Below are 26,441 nucleotides of genomic sequence, written 5' to 3'. Positions count from 1 at the left end.
GCACATCTTGAACAGCCAATACCTAATCATGCTACCCAACTCACCAGCACTTGAGCCCGCACATAACCCATACATATTAACTGAAATGAACTCCACACCTTGCCCTGTTCTCATGAGGAACCTTAGACTACGTGCCAGACTCTATGACCCCCTATGTAAACCAGCCCACAACAAGGTGACCAGGAATCCATCCCTACACCCTCTTCAACCGAACAGTAGACTCCACCGCGAGCCCCTCCGTGACCAGAAAAGTATGCACAAATCTGTGCCACCACCCCTAAACCTAGTAGATCTCGGGTCCAAGGGTGCACTAATAAATGCCCGCTCCATGGTAGCCCATGCATCAGACATTACTGACCTGCTACACAATGAAGACCTGGACTTCTGGTCACCGAATCTTGGCTTCACCCCACGGCAGGCCCTGCAATTATGCTAGCTGTTCCAGATGACTACACGCTATTAAAACTTGATCGCACCACTTCTAGAGGTGGAGGTCTTGCCATCATAGCCAAAACTAAATTTACTATCACAATTGAATCACCCACCAATGTTAGCTCCTGTGAATCTCTAACAGCCAAGTTAACACTATCTAGTACTCAATCCATCTCCATTCACCTTATCTACCGACCACTTGGCCCCCTAGGTCATTCGAAGAAGACCTCACATACATCTTATCAAACAATCTTAAAAACTCCTCACAACGCATCCTACTAGGAGACTTTGACCTCGGTTTTAGCGACCCCGCAGACGCCAATGCCAGTACAATCAACAACACCCTAGAGGAACTGGGCTTCACCCAGAAGATCACCGAGCCTACCCATATCAAAGGGAGAACTCTGGACTGGCTAGCTGTGCACAACTGCCCAGTCCTGGTCTCTGCCATACTCCCGCAGCCCTGGACAGACCACTACTTGATCTCGTTTACCCTAAAGGCAACCCCAGCACAAGCTAATAGCATAGCTCCAGCTGTCCAATCCCGAAACAAAAAAAACATCACCCCTGAAAATCTGATCCCGCTTATCACACCAACCTTGAATGCCATCCCGGATCACACTGATCCATTCACGATGGTGGACATCTATAATAAAATCATGCTCTCATCCCTTGACGCCATAGCCACTTTGAAGCTAAAAAAGAGCAAGCCCCGGAAACACATTAACTCCTGGTTTTCGCCTCATCTCAAAGCCCTCAGACAGGAAAAGCGACGCTCTGAAAAAATCTGGCGAGCTTCCCCCTCAGAAAATAACAAAAAAAACTTGTAGTCTTGCCTCCCAATATAAAAAAGAAATTATACTGGCCAAACAAACGTCATATAGCACGCGAATCTCACAAGCTAAATCTAACACTAGAGAGCTTTTCACAATACTTAGAGGTTGAATCACCGATCCAAGTACCCGATTCGTGTATCAAAGATAAAAATTGGTGCACGGGCATTCAAAATGCCCTAGCGAACAAAATCTCCTCCCTTAAGACCAAGATAAGCATTAAAAAAGAATCTCTGCTCTCCTCCACCAAGCAGAGTACCGTCTCTCATAAAAAGGTTCACCTGACTCAATCCTCCCCCCCTCCTTTAACTTCCACAAAGTATCCACCAAAGAGGTAGAAAATACCATTCTCACCCTCAAACCATCAAACTGCCACAGAGACCTATGCCCCGCTCAACTGATTAAGGATGCTGCCCGTGATCTCGCACCATTTATTACCAAACTAATAAATGCGTCTTTCACATCAGGCACCGTACCTAATAATTTAAAACAATCCTGGGTCCTCCCTCTGCTTAAAAAAACAAATTTAGACCCTTCCACCCCAACTAACTACCGCCCTATTACCACAGGACCATTCCTTCTTAAAATCATCTACAAAATAGCATACCAACAGATGCAACACTACCTTGAGCACTTCCATCTCCTAGGCGTCCGACAATCGGGCTTCAGGCCACAGCACGGAACCAAAACCGCACTCATAGATCTCAAGGCACAGATAGACGAGTTGAGAGACCAGGGGAAGACAGCATTATTGCTTCTCCTTGATCTCTCTGCGGCCTTCGATCTGGTCGACCATGAGATCTTGTGCAACCAGCTACAAATAGCTGCCCACTTCTCTCAAGAAGCAACCAACTGGATCCAATCCTTCCTTAATAACCGTACGATGAGAGTCTTCTCATTATCAGCAGCAGCCGACCCTACCCCCATCACGTGCGGCGTGCCTCAGGGATCTTGCGTCTCCCCTACACTTTATAACATTTTCACAAAGCCCCTTTTTGATGATCTAGACGATCTGGGTATCAGCTACACTAATTACGCCGATGATACCCAGATCCTCATCCCGTTGTCGGGGGATTAAGACAAGGATTTGGCCTTCGTTAATAAAGTGTACCTCATCATCCAGGCATGGATGGCCTCACACGGTATATGCCTGAATGATGACAAGACGGAACTTCTCATTCTAGGCTCTACACACTACCTCAACAAACTGGGCCACAAATACTCATCGTTCATAATTGACAATAACAAAATCAAGGTAGCTAAGGAGGTTAAAACCCTCGGCTTCTATCTAGATTCCACCCTTAACTTCAACAAACAAGTGAACGCAATGGCCTCCGCCACTTCCTACACTTGCAAACTCATCAGGGCAGCCAAACCCTTTCTCTCCCCCACCAACTGTACCACCTTGGCCAGGGCGCTGATCCTGTCCAAGTTGGACTATTGCAATGCCTTATATGTAGGCTGCAACAAATATATCTCTACCAAAATCCAAATCCTCCAAAATAATGCCCTTAGAGCGGCCCTCAGTATCCCGAAGAAAGCCCATATTTCAGATTCCAGAAGATCTGTCAATTGGCTATCCACCAAGGACAAGATATTCCTTAAATCGGTGTCTCTGGTTCATAAATGCCTCCACCAAGCAGTCCCCCAATACCTCCTTGCCAGATTTACTAGACCTACCCTCTCCCGCCCCTCGAGAACGGCCAATTCCTACCTTCTTCTGGTGCCCAGGTTCAAACGTACTACATCTGGAGGCAGCAGCTTTCCAGTAAAAGCAGCGCAATTCTGGAACTCCCTCCCTCCTACTTGCAGGGAGGACCTACCCTACCACCAGTTCAGAGCCAGGACCGTCCACTGGCTCAAATCTCTCGACTCATAATGACTCTGAGACCCAGATGCGCCACTACCATGTGGCTCCTCATTGAATGTAAATATGTTTATAGTACTGCCTTTAGTGTACATGTTCTACCCTTCCTATTTGGCGTGATACGTCTGGCACTGTAACCCTAGCTGGACCTCACCCCACTGTATGTAACTAAGCTTTGCAACCCTCTTGCTGCCTTTGCGCCTGGCTACCCTTGGGTTAGGTGCGCATTACAAATAAATACAAATACAAATTTCAAGATTTCATGGGAGCTGTAATGTCAGAATTTTCTCAAGTTGATAATATTGGAATGAAAGTAGTCTTCGCGTGAGCTAACACTGAAGGTAGTTCTGTACCTGGAATTTTGTTAAGATCCTTTTAATTATGTGAAGAGATACCAACAAATTGACTCGCTTGGTGTTCGGACCAAGTAATGGATAGGGTCTCCTGAAAGGACAGTCCCTGGGCTTTATAAATTAAGTCGAGACAATGGCCTTGGCTATGGTAGGGGATCAGATCAGGGAAGAAAGATCGTGTGACAGGAGTATTTTGTAACGTTTGTCTGGATTATCTGTCATGTCATACCAGATGTTAAAATCTGCAAGGTTAATTCGTTTTTTAATATTGTAGGGCATCTGTTCCAAGAAAAAGATCCAGATTTTCTAATAACAGACTAATGGGTCCAGGGGGTTGATGGCAGAGGACTATATGAAAGGTGGGGGTGGTAGATTGTAAGCATAAAGATACCTCATCCCATGATGCAGTGAGTTTTGTCATCCTACGCTCCCGACTTTAATTATTTCTTGTGTCTGAATTATGTGCTCTTGCCTTTGCCGCCTCGCAGCTTGCCTTCCCCATATCCCCTGTTTCTTTCTGGTTCCTCCCTCCCCTCGCCCCCCTGATTGGGCTTTGCTGCCCACTTATTGGACCCCCCGGTAGGGCTACGCACTGCCCGTTGCTGCAGTCAAGGGCCCCAAGGCTAAGGGCAACTCCTCAAAGCAGCTCCAGATGGTGTCTGCTGGTGTCAGCCAGGGAAGCAAGAAGCCTGCAGCTGTCGCAATGCTGCGACTGACCAGGTGGGTCCAGTGCGGTCAGGGGGGAAGGCAACAATCACTGCATCCCACTAAACTGACCCACACCCCATGACTCTTATTGCACCACTCTGAAGCATCTCATTGAACTGTAATGTTTAGCCATCTCTCTAATCTCTCCAGGAAAGTCACATTTTTGCATTTCTGTTGTGTTAAACTAGGCCTTTTTTCCCTGCTTTTAGGAAAGTGGAATCTGGACGTTTTGCAGTTTGCTGTCCCCCCAACCTCTGTCTTCCGTCCACACTGCTCTGGTGTTCCCCTGTGGTGGTGCCTGCTTGTTGCCTTCTGTGTGCCTCCTTCTGTGTGAACCCACCCCCACTGGTGCTTCCTGTGGTCACAGCTGTGGTCTGTGCTTATTTTCCTCCCTCACTCTCCCCTCTTGCCTCCTCGCACCTCCTACAGAGCTCTGTCTCCCATATTCTCAAACTGCTACTCTATCTTCTATCCTATCCCTCTCGCTAAGTCTGGAAGGAAAAGGTTCAAGAGGGATATCCTGCTCTCCAACCCAGGCCTCCCTATTGCTGATACCCACATCCGCGTTTGCTCCAGAGAGACTCTCACAAACATTGTTGTTGTTCCCTCTGCAGACTTATGGACCCCTCATATGGTCTAATTTCTCATCCTCTCCCATTTAATGGTGGCATCCAGTGGGAAGTTCTTGTGGGCCCCCTTCCAATCCTCAAAGACAATCAATGTCTATCTAAATGGTACAGTCAGGGTCCAGGGCTCTCAGCCCAATATCCTCCTTTTTGAAAGGGGTCTCCTGCTTCTCATCAACTTCCTCCCATCTCCTGCCACTCCTTCTAACACCTCTCTGGCCCATCTGCCACCTCCACCCCCCACTGCCAACTCTCTAGCACACACCTACTCCGTTCTGGCCCCTATGCCACCTCAGTCTACTGCCTCTGCCCAATCTCTGGCCCTTCGACTGCCTATGCTGGGTGTACCTCACTCCTTTACCCCACCCCGGAAGTCTTTCGAATGTGGAAGCCTGCTCCACATAGCTACTCTTAACTCTTGCTTTGCTGTCAAACATTCCTCTGACATCTGCTACCTCCTTGAGGACTTTGACCTGGATGTCCTCGCTCTCACAGAGACCTGGTTCGCGGCCAGCTCTGTCATGTGTTTTGACACTCTCCTCCCTGCGGGCTACAAGATCCCCTCTGAGCCCATTACCAACCAGCCCGGTGGTGGAGGCACCCTGATCTTTCCAGAGTGGGTCCCTGCTTATGTCATTCCTACGCAGGCCTGCTCCTCCTTTGAATGCCTGGTCTGCAAGCTCTCTATCTCTCCTGTTCTCTCTCGGACTGTGGCCACATCAACAGGCCACCCGGCCAGGTCACCCTTTTCCTCTCAGAATGGGCTGACCTATCTTCTTCTCTCCTTACCTCGACCTCTCAACTTCACCTTGGTGACTACAACATCGACCTGGATGCTTTCAATCCTTCCTGGGCTTTTCCGCAACCTATATGACTGTCTCTTGTCCGACACACTCTGCTGGACATATCTTGGATGTTATCTCCTTAGACAACCCCCCTCTCTAACCCCTTCACCACTCCTCTCTTGGTCTGACCACTTTCTGCTCTCCTCTCACCTGAAACTTCTTGCCTCTCATGCAAAGCCTACCACAGCTCGCCACCTTCTGGTCATTTGGCCCATGAAACGAGTGTCAATGGAAGCCTTTGTCTCTACTTTCTCTGCTCCTCCTGCTCCTGCGGCTGACTCGCACCATGACATGGCCCTCTCAAACTCCAACACTCTGCCCCTGTCATGGGAATCTGTTGGAAGCCTACCTCCAAGTGCAACTCTTGGTATGATTCCGACCTCGCCGCCCTGAAACATAAGTGCAGGGCGGCTGAGAGGAAGAAGATGGCTTCTGGGGCATCCTCTGACAAACTGGCCTGTCGGATGCTCCAAAGGAAATACAGACGATCTGTCCTCTCCAAGAAGAGGTTGGGTCCATATCCAAGCCTGCGTCTCTGTGGCCTCTAACAACACGGCCAAACTCTTTAAAATCTGCAAGGAGCTGGCCAATTCTACTGCAGTCTCCACCTCTCCTGTTCCCGCCCAGGCCTTCTGTACGGCCTTGGTCTCTCATTTCACCACTAAAACTCAGTACATCCTGTCCTTGCTTTCCTCTTCCTCTCCCTCTACCTCTCTCAGGCTGCCTTTGGCCACCTCTCTGTCTCCTCTTCCTTTCTCCCCCTTTCCTCTGACAACATCTCTACACAAGTCCGATCTATGAAAGTGCCATCCAAACATGTGCTCCCCTGCTCCTCCAGAACCATCAAGGACCACATTGCCACCCTTGCACCAACCTTGGCCGATTTCTGCAATCACTCTTTCGCCACTGGAGCTTTCCCTGCTCATTCCCTGCTCTCCTCAAGCACTCCCTTGTGCACCCCTCCTAAAAAAGCCTTCTGCCGATCCTACATGTCCGGCAAGCTATTGCCCACTTTCTAGCACTCCTTTCCTGGGCAAACAAAAAGCTGTCCATCTCCGAGCTGTCACTTCACACTGAATCTGTTGACTGCCTCCTTGACCATCAGTCTGGCTCAAGAGCAGCCAGAGACACAAACTGCTCTCCTGAACACCCGGGAAGATCTGCTCTCCAACCTAGATTCCAGCTCTCCCTCTGTTCTCATCTTCAACCTTTCCTCTGCCTTCAACGTGGTCAATCGCACCATCCTGATCAACTGACTGTGTGAACCTGAGCATCACAGATCAGGCCCTGGCATGGCTGGCTGACCTTCCTCCTGGACCTTCCCTCTCGGGTCCAAATTGGGTCCTTTCTCTTCACCACCTCTCTCCACATGTGGTGTCCCCCAGGGCTCTATCATCTCACCCTGGCTCTTCAATGTCTATCTGGCTCCTCTGGCCCACCTGATCTCCACCTTCTCTTCTAACTTTCTGTTATGCAGATGGCGTTCCACTATCTTTCAGGCTTCCATCAGCCTCCTCTCCTCCCTTGTTCATTCCTGACTATCTATCGGTGATTTAGGATTGGTGCACCTCCAGCGATCTTTGCCTTAACGACAGTAAGAGGGAGATCCTTCTCATTGGGACCCATGCTCCCTCTTTCTCTCTCACTGTTGCTGCACTCTTTGGGCCGTTACCCTCGCCTTCCTCTGAGGCAAAAAAATATTGGCGTCCTCTTCAACACCACTCTCTCCTTCTCTCCTCGTATCTCGGACCTGCCAAAAATCCCCAATTCCAGCTGCACCTCCTTCTCAGTTTCCCTCCGAAGCTGGCTGGACTACTGCAACATCACCTTTCTCAATCTGCCTACCTCTACTCTTCGCCCCCTACAACTAATCCAGAACAGGACTGCAAGACTTATCCTTGGCCTAAAGCCTACGAACCATATCTCTCCAGTACTGGAATCTCTCCACTGGCTCCCACCGGCTACAAGTATCAAGTTCAATACCCTCTGTTAATCTTACGTCCTGTCTCCTTTCCTCCATACCGCATGGGCGTCCCTTTGAAGGGACGGGAGACAGAACCTTTTTCACCAGAAAAACCTTCTTCCGCTTTAAATTTAGAGGTGCAGAGGGGTGCGTCCCAGGGAGCATGTGCTGCTCTGACTCTGCCCTCCCGTGCCACACCTCAGTCCCCTTTTCTGCGTCGATGGGAACCGGCCGAATTCACCAGCGCTCCTGGGCTTGACTTCAGCCATGCAATTCCACGAGCGGATACTTCTTTGTCTTTTTAGTCTTTTTATCATTCAGGTACACGGTCCTCGGGCGTTACGCTCCTACCCGGCGCATGTCAGCTTCCACAGGGTTCAGCAGGTGTGCATCCTGCAATGGGCTCTTGCCAACTTCAGACCCCCATGCCCTCTGCCTACATTGCCTTGGCCCAGACCAAGGCAATGTAGCTCGCTGTGTGGCTCGCTGTCCTCGAAAGTGCTGAAGAACAGACTAGCCAGATGAAGGGAGCTCTTCCAGAAGTCGCCTCCAGAGGATCTCAAGAACTTCGTGAAACATCGAGCAAAGCCCAAGGTAGGGCCGCTATTCTCCATCGCACCACCAAAGGAGACTCCTTCCCATGGACTCTCCCACACGGGTGGGACCGGTGAGGTCCTTATACCAGCATGTGCACTGAGGCTGCTGCAGCTACCGGCCTTCAGGCCGAGGGATCCTTGGATCCTCCCAGTGGTGGTGTTGATGGACCGGAAGGTTCCTGTACCAGATTGTCATCCGAGGCGCTCCGCCCTTGTACCGGCAATATGGCCGAGGTGCTACGTCCTAGTACCGGCAGTACATCCGAGGGGGTGCCTAAACGCAGCTCTATAGATCCCCAGGTCGAGGGTGTCGCGCCTACCGGGCCTAGACCTGAGGAGCAGGGTAGGTTTTGTGATCCACACGCAAGAGTCTTGGAGGAGGCTGGGCCCAGCGAGCTGAGCAACACGTCACAGGCACGTGGCAGGCAGCTCGACAAGATGGCCGGCCGCCAGTCAGAGGCACCCGCCATTCCAGGAATTCGGCGAAGAACGAGCGTCAAGGTGGGACTGGCCTCAACCAGGTACGTGTCCTACAGCCTATCCCTCTTAAGCACAGGGCAGCTTCCTACTGTGTCCATATGGGCAGGGTATGCAGCGGATCCAGCAGCTCCCGTCTACCACGTCAGTACCCCCTGTCACTTCTATGGCCTGTGAAGAGGGGTTCTTTGAGAGGTTCCTAAGCCTCATGAAGTCACCTCATATGGGGGTTATCCTCAAGGACGCCATCAGGAAAGTCCTCCCGACTATCCTAGCGGCACCACAAGCACCTCCACCGGCACCCCGGTGCAGCCGCTGGTCCCGGCTCCCCAGCCGACTCCGCAGGCAGTTCCGTACCAACCTACGCCGCCTTCTCAGCCCTGGCTGCGGCTCCTGTGCCCCAGCCTCCGTCCAACTACTCCTCCACCTCTGCAGGATCCTCCCGATTTGCAGGACACAGACGAGGAGGAGGATCCGACATGCCATCCTCAGCCATGGCCTTCCATGAATGTCTTGCTGTGCTGGCGGAATACCTGGGCCTACCCCTACCCCAGCCTGAGGTCGAGCAGAGCAGAGGGGACTCCGGCTTAAGACCTCAAGTGACGCACCTCTTCCAAGACAGGGATTCCTCTGCAGACCAATGTAGTCTCCCTGGCCAAGAAGGGCTGGCTTAAGCCCCAGTCTACCCAGCCGGTCAATCGACTCCTGGATGCCAAGTACAGGCAGATGGAGGGGGATACAATCTTGCTCTCAGAACACCCTCAGCCACACTCCTCTGTGATCGCTGCAGCATCACTATACTCCAAACCTCAGTCGTCCTCGGCCTCCTCCTCTGCAGGCAAAAAACTCTATTCAACGCATCCTTGCATCTTCGTCAGGCCAACGTAGACGCCATGCTGGCGGCCACTAACAGAAGGTTATTGCGGAAAATCGCAGACTTCCTCCCGGAACTCCCTACGCAGAGGCAATCACGTTTTAAGGTGGGGCTCGCTGAGGCCAAGCTGGTGGCGGGGGACCTCATGGAATCCACCGTAGCCCATATTGACACCTCTGGCCGTGCCATCTGTATCATCATGGACATGAGAAGGACAGCCTGGCCTCGGACGACAAAATTCAACCCTGACGTCCAGGAACGCATAATTAGATCTACTGTTCGAGAGGGGGACCTCTTCCACTCCACCACGGACAAGGAGCTGGACAAGAAGAAAAAACGCTCACAAACGGCCAAATCTTTATCCATCTTGACAAAGACCACACCCAAGTCGTACACCCAGTCACAGCAGCGCTCTGACAAGGGACATATGTATGGAGGGTTCTGCGGCTTCCAGGAACGGAGATCCAGGCAGCCGGACCGCTCATCATCTCAGAACCGGTGCAAGCAACAAAAAGGGGGGTGGCTTTTTCTAGTCCCCCCTCCTCTGCAACAGCTCCTTTGGGTCCACAAGTCTCCAGTGGGGGGAGGGGCAGTCTCGCTCTCCACGCACATTTCTGGTGCCAGAATTTCACGGACCCCTGGATCCTCTCTGTAGTCTCCATGGGGTACCGCCTCCCTATCCCAGCCTCTCCTCCCTCCCCCAAGTTGGGACAGCAACTCTTCTGGCGGAGATCCGGTCACTCATAGAGAGCCAGGCAGTGGAGGACGTACCAGCCTCCCAACCAGGCTTGGGCTTTTACTCGAGGATTTTTGCCATTTAGAAGAAGAACCAGGCGGGCCTGAGAGTTGTGCTGGACCTTTCCTCCCTCAACCTCTCCTTACTCCTTCAGAAATTCAAGATGGTTACGCCAGCTTTTATAGCGGAGACGTTGTGCAAGGGAGACTGGATGTGCTTCCTGGATATGAAGGACGCATACCTACACGTCCCGATTTGGCAGCCCCATCGTTCTTTCCTACTGTTCAGGATCAGGGGCTACCATTTTCAGTACAAGGTCCTTCCTTTTTGGCCTCAATTCGGCCCCCAGTGTCTTTACCAGGCTCATGAATACGGCAGCTGCCCTCCTCAGAGCCTCCACATCTACCCATACCTCAATGACTGGTTCGTCAGGGCTACATTTCCGGAAGCAGTGCCCCAGCCAGGACACTCTTCCTATGCCCTTATGAACACACTGCATGATCTGGGTTTCTCGCTCAATCTCATGAAATCGCAGCTGCAGCCCACTCAGACTCTGACATTCTTGGGCCTCATCTGGGACACGTGCTCCGAGAAAGTATTTCCGTTGGAGGACAAGATCTTGGCCATCAAGAGGGCCGCCTCCACTTCCTGCAGAGGTGACCTCGGCATGGAGGTACCAGCATCTCCTGTGTCTCTTGGCGGCAGTCCTATTAGCTGTTCTACACATGAGATTGAGGATGAGGAGGATTCAGATGCACTTCGAGGCCTCATGGAATCAGGAGCGGGGCTCTCAATCCGAGATGTTCAATGTTCCTCCATCTCTCCACCCGAACCTAACATGGTGGTTCATGGACTGCAACCTAGGGACGGGCAAGCCTTTTTGGCTGCCCTTCTGCAGGCCACCATCACCAGACTCCTCGGTCGAGGGTTGGGGAGCCACCCTGGACGATCTCAGTCCACGGCACCTGGACTCGACAGGAGCAGGAATACCACATCAATTGGTTGGAGCTGAACGCCATCTGGCTAGCACTCAGAGCACTCCTATTACTTCTCAGGATCAAGTTTGTCCTCATCCAGACAGACAACTCGACCAGCATGTACTACGTCAACAAGCAGGGAGGCACCAGATCCCCCTCCTCTCTGCAGACTGGCAATCAGCATGTGGGACTGGGCCCTGGAAATCGACATCCACCTCACGGCAGTCCACCTCCCGCGGAAAGCCAACCTGGAGACGGACAGGCTCAGCAGGTTGGGGGCGGACAATTACGAGTGGCAGCTAAATGACCTTGTTATTCAGGAGATCTTCAACAGGTGGGGTCATCTCCTGGTGGATCTCTGACACCTGGCACAACAAGAAGAACCCTCAGTTCGCCTCCTGGCAGGGACGGGGCTCCGGCTCCCTGGGTGATGCATTTTGGCTTCAGTGGAGCAGCATAAAGGCTTACGCCTTCACACCCACAGCGCTGATTCACAGAGTGATTTGCAAGATCAAGGAGTCTCCCCAACTCAACATCATTCTAATAGCTCCATGGTGGCCGGCCAGGTCATGTTTTTTGGAGCTGCTCAGCCTCTCGGAGATGCCTCCATTCACCTCCTGACGGGCCCAGCTTATCCTCTGGTGCAGCAGGTGGGGCAGTGTCATCCACCCAGCACCTCAGAAATAGGCCCTCATAGCTTGGTACCTGAGCAGGTAACGCTGCAGCACCTGAGCCTCTCCAAGGCTAATCTGGAAATCATACAGGGCGCAAGGAGCAAGGCTTACAGGGCCCAGTATAAAAGCAAATGGCCTAGGTTCTGCCACTGGGCAGCTCCAAGGAAATCGACCCCCTGGCATGTACTTTGGACGACGTGCTCTCCTTCTCGGCGCACCTCGCCCACTCGGGGGTCCAGGTGGATACCTGTCATACATACCTCACAGCCATCAGGGCTTACAGGAACTCAGAGAAGGGGATCTTCTCCTCCTCCAATCCTATCATGAAGAAACATCTGACGGGGCTTGCAAGGCTCTACCTGCCCATCAAGAGGCCACACCCCGCGTGGGACCTTAACATAGTATTCGGCGCCCTGGCGCACAAACCGTTGGTCACCATCAAGACGGCCTTACTGGTCGGCCTCACCTTGGCTCATAGTCAGCGAAATCCAAGCGCTGGTCGCCTCGGAACCATATACTACCTTTCACAGGGACAAGGTAGTCCTGCGGACACACCCAGCATTTCTGCCCAAGGGGCCGTCTGCTTTCGACTTGAACGAGGAAATAGTCTTTCCTACGTTCTTTGCCGATCCTAAGGACGAAGCACACAGTGTGTTGCACTGCCTGGGTGTCGGGCGTGCGTGAAATTCTACTTGGACAGGACCAAGGGCTTCCGCAAATTGGATGCCCAGTTTGTCACCTTTGGAGGCTCAAGACCGGGCATCAGGCTTACAAAGCCTCCATATCCCACTGGATGTTCTACGCCATCAAAGAAGCCTACAAGGGCCAGCATGCATGCCTACGCAGTTGAGGCCAAGGCAACGGCCATCGCATTCCCTTGGCAAGTCATAAGCAGGGCAGCCACTTGGGCCACTCCCTCGGCTTTCTGCAAGCATTACTGTTTGGATGCCGGCTCTAGATCTGAGGCGACTTTCGGACAGGCGGTTCTCAGAAACCTATTTGCTTAAGGAGGGTCTCCTCTCCACCCTGGGGCTATATTCAGTTGTAATTGCCCGTGCAGTATGGAGGAAAGGGGACGGGATGTAAGACGAATTATAAGTTACTCACTGAAGTGACTAACGTACTCTAAGTCCATAGTCCCCTTTCCTCCATACATCCCACCAGCCCTCCCCCCAATAATACTGGTGTCCTTAGGCAATGTTAATTCTATTGACGACGCATCAATGGGAACTGAGGTGTGGCGCTGGAGGGCGGAGTCAGGGCAGCGCATGCTGCGCATGCTGCCTGGGCCGCACCCCGCGTGCCGCTAAATTTTAACGGGGAAGAAGTGTTTTAGTGTTTTTTTTTTTTTTTTTTGGTGAAAAGGGTTTGGTCTGCAGTAAAGGGGACTATGGAGTAAGAGTATGTTAGTCACTATAGTGAGTAACTAATATTGTCCACAAGGCTTGCTGGGGCTGGGGCCAGCACTACATCCAACTCCCTCTTCCGAAATACCTTTCTAGAGATCTTCGCTCGACTACTTCCAACGCTGAGGGTCGGACACTTCTCCAGGCAGAGTGGTGGGGCGGGGGGAGATAGGTCCCTCCTCTCCAGGTGCCTTGCTCTGGAACAGCCTCCCTGCCCCTCTCAGACTTGAGCTGGACCACTAAATTCTGGAAGCAGCTCAAGCCCCTACTTCTTTTTTCCTCTGCCTTTTTTCTCTCGCCCCCTTGCTAACTTACCGGTCTGCTGCGCCGACTGGTTGCTTGGTTCCCTCTGTGATTTTCACTGGGTACCAGGAACCTCTTGACCAGTCCTCCTTTTCACCGCCTCCTGGCCTATTGCACACTTAGTGGCTGTAACTGTAACCCATACAGCCCCCTGACTCCTGCACTTACCCAGAGTTGTGCTGCCCTGGGTGCACTTACATAAAGCCATGATGCCTTGATCGCACTTCCTCTCTTGCACTTCTCCCCTCTGCTTCCCCTTAAACTCTATTGTCGCACTTACACGATCAGCATGACACAAGACCTAGTAAGATAGTTGTCTTGTCCTACCTATGTCTTCCCTCCCTCGTATTGTGGCGCCTAGAAACATGTGCACAGGCGCGTTATAAATACCATATCATATATGATGGGGATTGGAAATCGGTTAAAGTCCAGGACGATTTAAAAATTATTGCAAACCCTTTCGACTTTATTGGAACACCCGGTTCAACCGTTTAATGTGCAAGTCCGAGAGAACAAGGGGGTGAAACCGAAGTAAAACTGATGTTAAACCAAGTTTCAATAACGTACATCAAGTTAAGGTTATAAAAATCGATAAAATCTGCCAACGCTGTGGCTTGTTTTTTTTTTACAGCTGATGAAGCGTTCACCAGGGCATGTTTACATCCATGTTGATACACCCTTTGCATGAACATGACTGATTAAACCTGGTCTGGGTATTGATAAAGCACAATGTTCTCATGTTTGCTGCACAGTATTTATGAAGCAGCGCATGCCCTCCTACCCTATGTGAGGTGATATATTATGTGTGTCTAGGTTCTCTATTGGAGCGATGCACATCTACACTTTGGCTCTGTAGTAAATGGATTGTTGAGGGCTATCCAGACAGTTCTTTCATGCACTGAGTAATTGGGACTCGAAGATGTTGGAACATTGATGGAATGACGAATGTTTGAGATCTCAGAAGCATTCCAAGGGTCTCCGGAGTAGACCCATGTAAGCTCCAGACGTCATTCCTCAGATTCCGATCTGAAATGTTGAGGGGGTTTAATTAGCTCGAAAAGGCTACTTGCTATCTGAGCCTCTGTCATGATATTCTCTGTGCTGGTTCCTATTGGGGCCAACACGAATTGTCTATAAATGTAAACCGTCAAAGAAATTGGCTTTGGCAAAGCTTGTTTATTTTGTTAAACTGTGATTAATGTTCCTATACAAAGAAAACTTTAAAAAAAAAATTAAAAAAAAGTTACTTGTGGTTTGCAATATAGTGAGGGGTGGACTAGGAAGCAAAAGAGACGCTGGAAATAATTTTCAAAGTGGCCCCACGCTACACATTTTCAGCAGGCCCAACCCTTTTCCTATGGGAACCTTTGAAAATACCATACAAAAGAGGCCCGGGGTGCAGAGGCCCACCGGGAATTCTCCAGAGTTCCCCATGGGCCAGTCCACCCCTGAATATAGTGTAAAGTATATTGAGACAAATGTTATTGCACAACCATTACATATAAAAACATATTTTCGGTGCCACAGACTAATATTTATTATTTTATCTGCAGGTCGAATCTGGATTCTTTCATGAGAGTGATGTCAAGATTGTTGCGAAATCCATTCGGGACAGAGTTGCGTTAATTAACTGGAGGAGAGAAAGAATGTGGCCAGCAAAATTGGTAGAAAACCACCGAGAAGTAGAAGCAAGTAAAAAACCTTCCCAACTTCAAGCACAGCCACAAGTTCAAGTCCCATACCCTGCCCCTGTTGGCCAATATATTCCATTTGAGACAGAAGAGACTGAAGCGGATCAGCATTCGTTTCAGCAGAACCTGCCTGCAAGTGTTACATCTGTTGCATGTAAGCGTGATGTTTCCTCTAATTTTGTCTCAACAATGTGGTAATGGAGTAAAATGATTAGTCCTGCGTGTTGTTCTCTCTTCAGATTCTACTGTGTCATTCAAGTTTATAATTTTTGGACATTCAACAGCTTCTACAGACAAAGATGGAATTTGCATGAAGCATCTGTGTTCCTTTTGTTCCAAATAGAAGTGACCGCGTCGGGTGTGTGCTGTGTATGTGATGGATTTTATATAGTGAAAACCTGATCGGGAAAGTAACAGGATGATGTACTAGGGGGATTCAGTCTTTATCCCACTAGTATTTTCCACCCCTGCCCATTCGGCTCCATGAATCAACAAATGTGTTCCACATTACTGAAATACAGAGTACCGTGCGGTGAAGACCCAACTCAATCATTTCGTAGATTTGACCCAAGAATAACATAGCCTTCCCTTTCTCGCTGAGCAGTGTGTGGGCACTGCATAGATGATGGTCCCAACTAATTTTTTTTAATTTTTTTTTTTTTTATTGATTTAGCTGATTACTCAACTTTTCAATTTATACAAAAAAGGAAAATTTCTTAAACAAATACTTCATTTTCACCAGTTTTTCAAATAGTTAACCATTCATAAAATGTGCGATACATCAAAACACAGAATCACAAGAATACACACACATGTAATACTTAACCAACCTAAAACATTAAAACACAGCAAATATGTATAAATCATAGCATGACATAACATGACATAGCATATTTCAAGCCATTGTTCACAGGTCATCTGAGAAGACTTAATTTCTTCTTATTACATTTCAGTGAGGATGGGTCTGGCTTCTAACTTTAAAGCATTCAGAAAGTTGGTTGTTGCTATGTATAAACTCATATTTTCAGTTGTGAGTATTTTTAACCATCTGTGTTCTGGTAATACATAGGACATATATAGAGCAAATGGTTAGCATAGTGTATATCTCTCAGTTTGCATAGTGCAGTGCATTTCATGACAAGATGTTCAAGTGTTTCTTGAAAAGAAGGATTAAGGCAAAATCAACAGTAATTTTTTTCCAAATTTAGCTGTTTTCTCTGCGCTTGAATGTCCCGAGTAGGCCATAAATTCAAGCGTAACCATAGGATCGCTGAGCGTGTTTTGGGATTAGGAGCTTTAAGCAAATAGGTTTCAGTTACTCCCATTTTTTTGTCCAGAAATGCTTGCGCATTGAAATGTTTGTATGAAAGACAGCTAGCACGAGTAGTTATCCAATCTTGCATGAAGATCTTTTTTTTGGCATGATCCGGATTATTAATCAACATTTCAAGAGTGGCTTCAGCCTTGGCCAGTATTGATATTACATTCTTTGCCCATTCTTGAGTGAAGCGATGTTTAGAATGGAACATATAGTCTGATACAGTTGCCAACAAGGTGTTATTCTTATCATAAATTATACATTTCCTGAAAAACGCACATAATTGCCAGTGATATCTGGCGTGTAAAGATGTGAGTCCCAGCTCGTATCGTAACCAGGGCCCAGGTGTACATATCGGAACTCTTAATGATTGTCGCCAGTATTTTGCTTCAATTTTTTCAAAGAATGAATTTTCAATAAATGTTCTAGTTTCAAGGCCATAAAGAAGAGTAGGCGTGATTTTTTTGTCGCCAATACTGTATTGCCGGGGCTATTGAAAATTTGCCAAATTTAAACAGAATTATCCTGGTTTGCGATATGGCTGGGGTCACTTTATTTACAACGATGAGCCAATCCTAAATATGTGTAGTTTTGAACAATATCAAGTTTAACATCTTTGATTTTCCAGTTCATTTTATTGCTCAGAGAAGCTTTTGGAACGTATTGTACTACGTCTGACTTTTTTAAGTTTATGATGAGTTCGTTTAGATCAAAATATTGAGACAAAGCTGTCAAGAGTCTTTGCAGGCCACTAGGGGTTTTTGATATAAGGACAAGATCATCTGCATACCAAAGAGCTTGTATGATCACATTGTTTAATTTAGGAGAATCTGATGGTACTTCTCTGAAAATCTTCTTGATATTTTGAATATAGAAGTTAAACAAGGCAGATGCTAATAGACAGCCTTGTTTTAAACCTTTAGATGTTCTAATAGAGGCAGACAGCAGACCCATTATTGACAGTCTAATACGTATTGATGTTTCAGAATGCAACGCATAGATAATATCAATTAAAGTAAGGGGGCATTCTTCTTCAATGAGCTTATTAATGAGTTTGACTCTAGAAATAGAGTCGAACGCTGCCTGTGAATCGATAAATGCAAAATATATAGGCATCTTGGTGTAATGTGCTTGTTTTCTTAGGGCATGTAATGTAATTAAATTGACAGCTGTTCCCATGCCTGGCACAAAGCCCGTTTGATTCGGGTCTCGATGTTGGGTCTCCAGAGTCCATTGATTGAAATCTCGCAAGACAAATCGACAAAATATTTTGCTCGGGGTGTCCAGAACGGCGATGGGGCGATAGTTAGAAGGGGCCCCACGATTGCCGTTTTTGAAAATTGGGACTATTAATGATGTACACCATGATGTGGGTATGATTTTTGTGTGTAGAATTTGTTGGAATATCTTGTTTAGGATTCTAGCCCACAATTTTGGATGATCTTTCATCATTTGGTTTGTTAGACCGTCAGGTCCCGCAGCTCGAGATGAAGAGGACTTATTTATGAAGTCTTCGATTATTCCCGCGGAAATATCAAGATTCCAAGATGCATTATTTTGTGTTAGATATTGATAATGCTCAAGGTTTTCATCGTGGTATAGTTCAGAGAAGTGTTTTATCCATTCCCTCTCTGCAACACCATTTAGTTGTGTGTCGACTTGTTTGTGGACAACTGTTTCATTCAAAAGGGACCATATTTGAGATGTATTTTTGGTATGGGTTAGATACATAAAATTTTCACTGTCTCTTTGAATCATAGAGGCTTTGTGACCACGTATCCAATTCTTGTATTTGCATTTTAAGCTTCTTTTCGCTCGTTGTTGCTGATCTACAGATAGAAATCGCGTCAAACTTAGTTCTTTTCTGTAAATAGATTTCACCTGCAGTAATTGGTGATCGTAAACGTGCTTGTTTTTTTTTTGGAGAAATAAGATGTATATGGCGAACTTCATTGAACATATTCAGGACTGTTGGGTAAGATGGAAACGCAGGAGAAGTTATCTGTGCTTGTAGTTCTTTCCATTGATTTTAGTTTGGCTTGGGTCCATTTAAATCTTGTTTTGGCATTAATTTGCAAATTTGGCATCATCCGATGTTGTGGATCTTCTTGGGATTCTGTCCATGGCCAAGTCAACAGCAGCATATTGTGGTCACTTGTCGATTGTTGGATGATTTCAAATTTTAGAGCCTTCATGAATATATCTTCAGAAAGGAATAGATAGTCGATAATGCTTGTAGATTTGCCTCTATGCCACGTGGGCTGAGATGGTATGTCTCCTGGAAGAGAACCATTCGCGATATATAAATTCCACTCACTCATAAAATTTTGAGCTCTAATAGTATCTTGTGATAGTTTTTTTTTAGATGTGGCCATATCATGCAAATTGAAATCGCCAGCAAGTATGATGGTTGAGATATCTGGGGTTTTCGAGATTATTTCCAAGAGGCTAGATAGATCTTTATAAAAGGTTTTGTCAGGAATTGCCGCTGGATTGCGATACAAGTTGATGAATGCAATATTCACGGAACCTCTCGTAATTTTGACTAATTGCATGAAATTGTTTGGGGAGGCCCATGCATGAAGTTTAAGGCCTGATGTAGTTCTGACAGCCACCAATAAGCCTGACATAGGTCGTCCTTTTGTGGAGGCGATTGCTGGAAGATGTACCACGGTATGCTCGTCCCATATTGGGTCTGTGTGATCCACGTTTTTTGAAGCGCTACAATTTCAAAGTTGTTTATGCAGTTCTGCTCTTGGTTCAGTAAATGTCGATAGCCTCGCGAATTCCATGAAATCAAGGAAACATTTTGTTTGGGCGGGCTCAATGATGGTTAAGTTTTGGCTGATAAAGTTGCAAAAGGCACATGTACATTCTTCTTGTCATTGATTGACCTGTGCATTTTGTTTTTGATTTGATTTTTGCTCTTGTTGTTCGTTGTAGCTTCTTTCTGGGTCTTGTGCCAATAGAAATCCCATATCAAATAAGGCCATTTTTGCTCGCCATAGGGTGTTTAGCACTAAACCAGATCTAATCCATAGACGGACGATAGAGAGATTACTATCGCACAAAAACTCCACTTGGTCAATGTCAGATGATGAAATGTCTTCCAAAACTGGTAGTTCAAAAATATGTTAAGAACGCTTGTTCTGGACAAGTCGTATTGGGCATGCGGAGCATTTCGACATTTCAAAATGAGAGTATGGAAATCATGAAATTTGTTCTTCTTGGTTTCTTTTTTGGGAGGTACTATCTGTGTTTTTTTTATTGGTTGTTCAGGTGTTGTAAAATGGACTATCTTCTTATTCTGCACCTCATTATCTGAGGTAAATCGTTGTCCTGTGGGATGATATTTCAATTGGGCTACTTGTGGCCAATTTTTTTCATTAGGGTAATTTTCATCCTGTATTTGTGAATGCGATACCCAGTTTACTGCTTGTCTAGAGTGATTGTTATTGGGAAGTTGTAAACGTTGATGTAAATACTCGTCCGCAGCTGCTTTGATTTCTTCAGCTCGTTCAGAAATATGATTTCGGTCAGAGATCGCACTGAGGGATGATTTTGTAAATGATGATGATGATGATGCAGCTGTGAAAAATTGCAACGGCAGATTGTTGGAGATAGGAACAGCATTCACTCTGGTATCTTCTGCTTCTTCAGATAAGGCAACCAAGGGGTTCAAAGGTGAGTGTGAAGGTGGATGGGTCAATCGAGTCTGAGTCGCAGAAGTAGCTATCGGAGTATCACCTGAGGATCCAGTGTCTTTCGCCGTATTGCATTGTCTTAAAGCAGGAACCATAACAGCTGCTGTTGGTACTTGAAACTCATTTGGTTTCGCACTGGTTTGGCTTGTTGTTTCTGCTTGTTGAATAGTAGAACTCGAATGAATTTCAGTAGATGCGTTTTTAGTATGGCATCATTCATTGCTAGGCGTGCTTTCACTTTCATCATTCGTCTTAATTTTTGTGTAGTATGACGTGGTTTTGAACTGAGAAGCCTTGGAGGGGGCCCTTGACGGGCTTGTTTTTTGAAGACATCGTAGGTTACTGGAGCCATAGGGAGAGGACTTGTGGGTATTTTGTCGACTCTAATCCATGATGCATTCGGGTCAGGGTTGATCAGATTAATACTCTCCACCGGCCGGATGATTCCAGTTAAAACAGGAACTGCAGTAGCTTGGATTTCATCCTCAATTAATATAGCCTGCGGGTGCAGATGCTCTGTGTTACTATTTGGTTTAGGCTGATTCATGTAGGGGTGAAATTGTATCCACGTTGCAATTTTTTCAATTTGCTTGGATTGATAGTTTATTTTTTGTTCGAGTGTTTCGAACATTCTGTATAAACTTTTGATTGTGGTGTTTACCGCTGTGAGGGTGATCTCCAGGAGGCCATTATTGGCAGATGTTGTCGGACGTTCAGAAGATAAGCGCCGTCGAGGAGTGGGTTGAATAAAAGAGGCTACTGAAGAAACACTAGAGTCCATCGAACAAGGTGCTCGGTAGTCGGGTATATTTGACACCACTGATGAATTCTGGATCGTATCGGTTGTACATGTGGGTGTATTGGAAAACACTTCATTGTTGTCTTCTTCTTCAGCCACACACAGATGGTAAGCACAGATGGTAAGGGTGCATATTGTTTTTGATTGATGATTGGAGATTTAATGGTTTGCAAAATGGTATTGTCCGACATGCACTGTTCTTTGTTTTGCAAAGGCAGAGATTGTAACGGCTGCACTTGCTTTGGAAATGGGGAGGTATTATTTGGAGTCTTTTCTGACGGGGCTGAGGCAGGCACAGTGGCCTGAACATGACTTGAAGTCTCCGCACAGAAAGTGCGGATGTCATGCTTGGATAGAGGTGTTTTGGGCACCGGTGTAAGCATGATGCTTTGCCGAGTGGCCATGCGTTTGGCTTTTCCAGCAGCTTAAGAGGTATTGTTTGCTGGCGTAAGTGGTAAATTGGGTACTTCAGGCATGTTTGTTTTCAGAGTATAAGAGCGCTTGAAAAGAAAACCAGCTCCAGAAGAGACAGAGCAATGTGTTAGTTTTCACAGTGCTGCGTGCGTATTGGCACTGCTAACCACGGATGTTATGTAGCATAATCAATAAAACAAACAGAGCATAACATTATAAAGTGTCAAGATTGCGAGAGCAAAGTAAGCAAAATTTGCCAAGGTAAAAATAAATAAATAAATCAGTCAAGAAACGTACCGCCGCAGCTTTGCGGCTAAGCGGCCAAGCGGTACTTGCACGGTACTTGGTACGGTGCTCGCGTGTTGTGCGCGCGAGAGTCTCAATAAATACACGCCTTCAAAGGGGTTTGTTAATGGTTGCCGCACAGCCTAAACAAACAAGATAGAAATAACTGTAAGGAATTAAGTTCATATAGTAGCTTCCTTTAGTCCATACATGTATGATGTTCACCTGATGGTAATCGAAGTCCTTTCGTAAAAAGGAAAATCCACGGAGAAATGAACAGCAAGCAGCGGCCAAGCGGTACTTGCACGGTACTTGGTACGGTGCGCGCGAGAGTCTCAATAAATACACGCCTTCAAAGGGGTGTGTTAATGGTTGCCGCACAGCCTGATGGTAATCGAAGTCCTTTCGTAAAAAGGAAAATCCACGGAGAAATGAACAGCAAGCAGCGGCCAATGTGGGTTGAATTCCTCTGAGTTTCATGATCAAACCTTCGCACTGGGTCTCCGACAGAGGTTCCCTGTTTTGCTGCATTATGCTCTCGGAGCAGAGGCACAAAGGGTTTTATCTTTTAATCCCCCAGAAGACTCCAAAGGCATCAAGTCAGTTAGCAACTCTGCCCACAGTTTTTGCTCTTGTAGTTCTACCATTCCCCAAAGGTGTTAAATCATTAAGAAGATTCTCAATTGATATTTTCATTTTTTTGCAAAAGTTTACTGGCATTAGAAAGCCACTCCAAACTTAATTTTGTGTATTTCTCTTCATGATTCCACACTTTGGAATAGCCATTTTAATTTTCAATGTGTAGGATTGGGTATAATCAGGAAACAATATCCCCTTTTAAAGCCAATCTGCAAGGTGGAGTATGTCTGAAATATTTGCTCAGGAAAATATCCCTCCCAGTGCAGGTAGTTTGGTAGGAAGGGACATAGCAGTACTAGAGAGTGGCAGCCCACTTCAATATGTACTCTACTGGTGAGTGAATAAGAATCTTTCACCTTCAGCTCAGTAGTTAGATTTCAGATGAATCTATTAAACTGCACAGCAAATGCATACCACACAAGTGTAAAAATTATCTACAAATAATTAAAAAGACAACAAGAACAGACCTAGTTCTCAAGCACGTTTCCAAGACTGTCTGTAAAATTCATGATATAACCAGAAAAAGTGATAGTTGGAAGATTTTGAAGAAATCTGAACCACCGGCAAGGCTCTGGGCAACCTTGCACACCACTTTTTTAGCCCGTCTGCACCATTCCAAAAGGGGTCCAGCAATATGCAAATTGGTCAGGTATTCCAACCAATGCGAGCAGCCCAGCCTGAACTGGTAGGCCAGGTCCCCTCTGCACAGAAACACAAACAGCCTCATGTCTGGAGTTGCACCATGTCTGCTGATGCTTGTGGTATCATGCAGAAGGGATGTGACCTAGCAATTAGGGTTGGACTGCCTCTTTTGGGTTGGGACCACGCCTGATTTCTATATGGTCTTTTACCTTTCTGTAATGGCTTTGCAACGCTAAAGAGTGATCGTTTGGAGGGTTGCCCAGAGCTGCACCAGAGGTTAAGATTAATGCTAAGCCTTCCAGCCATTACTGTTTTGTTTTGTAAAATTCATGCCCAGAGAAACCTTTCTTTGCCCCTAACCTTTCATGGGGTTTTCTTAAATTATTTCCCTCCTCCCACAACAATTTCTTTGGAGCATAACAATTGAGACAATCTGAGACTTTCAATAGGAGCAACCGGGCAAGACTGCACTGCCAAACACCACTAGCTCTCGGCAGTGATTTTCTAATCTAGCCCTTGTTGGTCCATTTGCAACAACTTATTTCCAGGGCTAGACACCCAAAATGAAATCCGGAAAGGACAGTTCTGGATTTATATAGATTGATCCAGAACAGACTTTTATTTGCCTGAGATGCATTGAGTTGGGGAAGAAAGGCCTTCTCAGTAAATGGTTCAACTTTAGTCTGCGCTTCTCATAATACCTTTGCATTTCGAGGTACCGTATTTATTTTTTAATAGCTCCAGGTCAGATCACTTTTTCTTGATGAGCCTAAACTACTCTGTCCTAGGAATTTAATCACTACAAAGATCCATCAAGATCACATGCATGGATGTAGTGCGCAGGGGCACCCAATAGAAAGATTAGTACACTATAGGGACCTGAAATGTACCCTTAATTCCAGATGCACCTTCAAAGTGGAAGTACTATGATCAATGCCCAATTGATGATGCACAATGGCATGCTTCCTCATTTAAAAGGGAAGCTATGGCTCACATTCCCATGACCCTGCTCTGTATACTACCACTGAGATAGACCTGGCTCCATGAACCTTTAGCATAGATGTGCCAGGTTTAGCACAAAATCTCCAAATGACCTTATTTGTTTGAGCATCTTAATGGCCTTCTAGGCCTACATGAGCCGCCCACTTATATTTTTCCTAAATGTCTGCAACGACAATCAAAGAATTCAGTTTGACCTGTTTCCCAAAGCATGCATCACATTGTTTCCTTTTTGTTCTACAGTCTGAATGCTTCACATTTGATGTCAATCTCAGTGCCGGGTGCTGTTGCACCTTATAATGTGGAGACGTCAATCATGATCTGCAGGGTTGTTTGGCGGGTGTGGGCGATCTTGGCATTGTCAACACATAGATGTATAGGTAGGCATTGTTGAGGCAGACCATATTTTGGGGATCATCTCTTCCAGTGGCCCAGCCATAGATTTAATATACACATTTAAAAGTTAGGGAGCCAGTTCAAGGTTTTGGCATACTCCACATGATGAGGGAAAGGCACACCTCCTTACCAATCCCTTTCAAGGGTAAACCAGACGCGGACCCGTTGCTCACTGGGCTTGGGAGGAGGCACAACTTCAGCTCACTGATAATATAATGGTCAACAAGGTTGAAACATTTCTGGGGTGGTTGACAGTACTCGTGCTCCAAGGAAAAGTGCCTAGCATTTTGCTGCTGGGCTTCCCTTTTAGGTGGGTCCAGACTGATCTGAAACGTGGTTTCAGAGCCTCATGAGTGGTAACTGCCACATAAATCTGCTTCTATAGCAGAGTTCATTCAGGTAGAGGTGCTCCTACACATTTGCTAATTTAGAATTTCGATTTACTATAATGTGGACTTTCGGATGGCTCAGCTGAGTGTCCCAAGGGCGGAACTAAAGAAAAACTGATCTTCGCCAGGGCTGCTAACTGTTCGAGAAAGATTACTCCCTGACGCACTGCCCTAGGGCTATTGTGTCTTGCATTGGCGGAGTCCGGCTGAGTCCCAGTTTGCCCAGAACACTTGTGTAGAGCAGCTGCTGCTACAGACGCTGTGTCCTGTTTCTATTTCCATCAGGTTTTTTGTTTAAAACTACTTTTCCTGCATGGAGCACGGCCGGAGTCCGGCTGAGTCACAGTTTGCCCAGTTGGCCCGGGAGTGCCGGCGGTCGGCATGGTTGGTTCCCCTAAGGCCGTCTCGGCTAGCGGGCCTCAGACTCGCCACAGGACCTTGCAGCAACGCCGCATGCTGAACCCCTGGACAGCCTTCCCCCATAAGAACACTACAGGGAGCAAGGTTAGCAAGCAAGTTGTTACTTTAAGCCTCCTGCTGCCTTGCTTCAGACCACAGGCCAAGTGCACCAAGCTGCTCCCCATGCTAACATTGACTCTCCTAGTCATATCTCATTAGAGGCAACGGACCCCTTAATCAATACGCAGTGCCCTGAGTCTCTTGATAACCCAACAAGACCACTTGCGCTGCTTTCACTCGCCAACTTAGCTCCGGTGCCGCCACAGGAGCACGTTGCGGCAGGAGTCTTATCGCCAACAAAAATTGTTTCGCCGGACATTTTCTTTTCCCCGTTTGATTTAACTGACGCAGAACTCATGATTGCTTCAATTGCTGCGCAAGAGAAATCTACTGAAGCGCCACGCGATTTACCTGCTAAAATTGATGTTAATGATGTTAGCGACTCTGCTGATGAGTCTGCAGGCAAAGGTCCTGCTGATACTGTGCCAGCTTGCATCAGTTTGATCTCACCACTGCGATGTGGCTCTTGTCCTGAACATAATCACGACCTGCCTGGCCCTTCAACACAGCTACCTGCTAGTAGGTTGCCAACAACGGAGCAAGTCTCTCTCACCATTGCCACAAATATCCATTCATGAATTGCGGCTGCCCTTGAATTCCTTGCCAAACTCTATGCCACTCGAAACTAGAGATCCTACCCTAAGAAAGATACGTACTCTGCTTTATGATTCAACGCCTGTATCTGGTGTCTTGAGCACTGCCCAGGATGCCACAAAGCCAGCTAATGGCCCCTTGATTCTATCCTCTGAGGTGCCTTTGTAACTGTAAACACAAAATGACATTCACACCACTCCAGTTCAACACCCGCTTCATAATAACGAGTTGCCTCAATCGAAACTTCCACAACCTACGGCTAACCAGCGGATTATGGACTCATTCAATTCCACATTGTTGCCTGTATGCTCCTTGACGCCCCAATCCACATTACAATGTGGCCAACAAGGCAAAGTTATAAAAATGATGACTCCAGCTAAAC

General features: G+C 47.1%; 1 protein-coding gene across 11 annotated transcripts in view; it reads left to right on the top strand.

Annotated features, from left to right (window-relative positions):
• The window catches only part of WNK2 (WNK lysine deficient protein kinase 2), a 1,473,871-nt gene that overhangs the window by 465,939 nt on the left and 981,491 nt on the right, over positions 1 to 26,441 (top strand). For all 11 annotated transcript variants that reach the window (XM_069643592.1, XM_069643590.1, XM_069643588.1 and 8 more), the window contains exon 8: positions 15,224 to 15,515. In XM_069643592.1, the coding sequence (XP_069499693.1) occupies positions 15,224 to 15,515 (292 nt within the window). The remainder of the gene's footprint in view (positions 1 to 15,223; positions 15,516 to 26,441) is intronic.

This window comes from Ambystoma mexicanum, chromosome 2p, assembly GCF_040938575.1.
Source record: "Ambystoma mexicanum isolate Mex_15411 chromosome 2p, UKY_AmexF1_1, whole genome shotgun sequence".
Classification (NCBI taxonomy): Eukaryota; Metazoa; Chordata; class Amphibia; order Caudata; family Ambystomatidae; genus Ambystoma; species Ambystoma mexicanum.
This window is presented reverse-complemented; position numbering and strand designations above follow the sequence as displayed.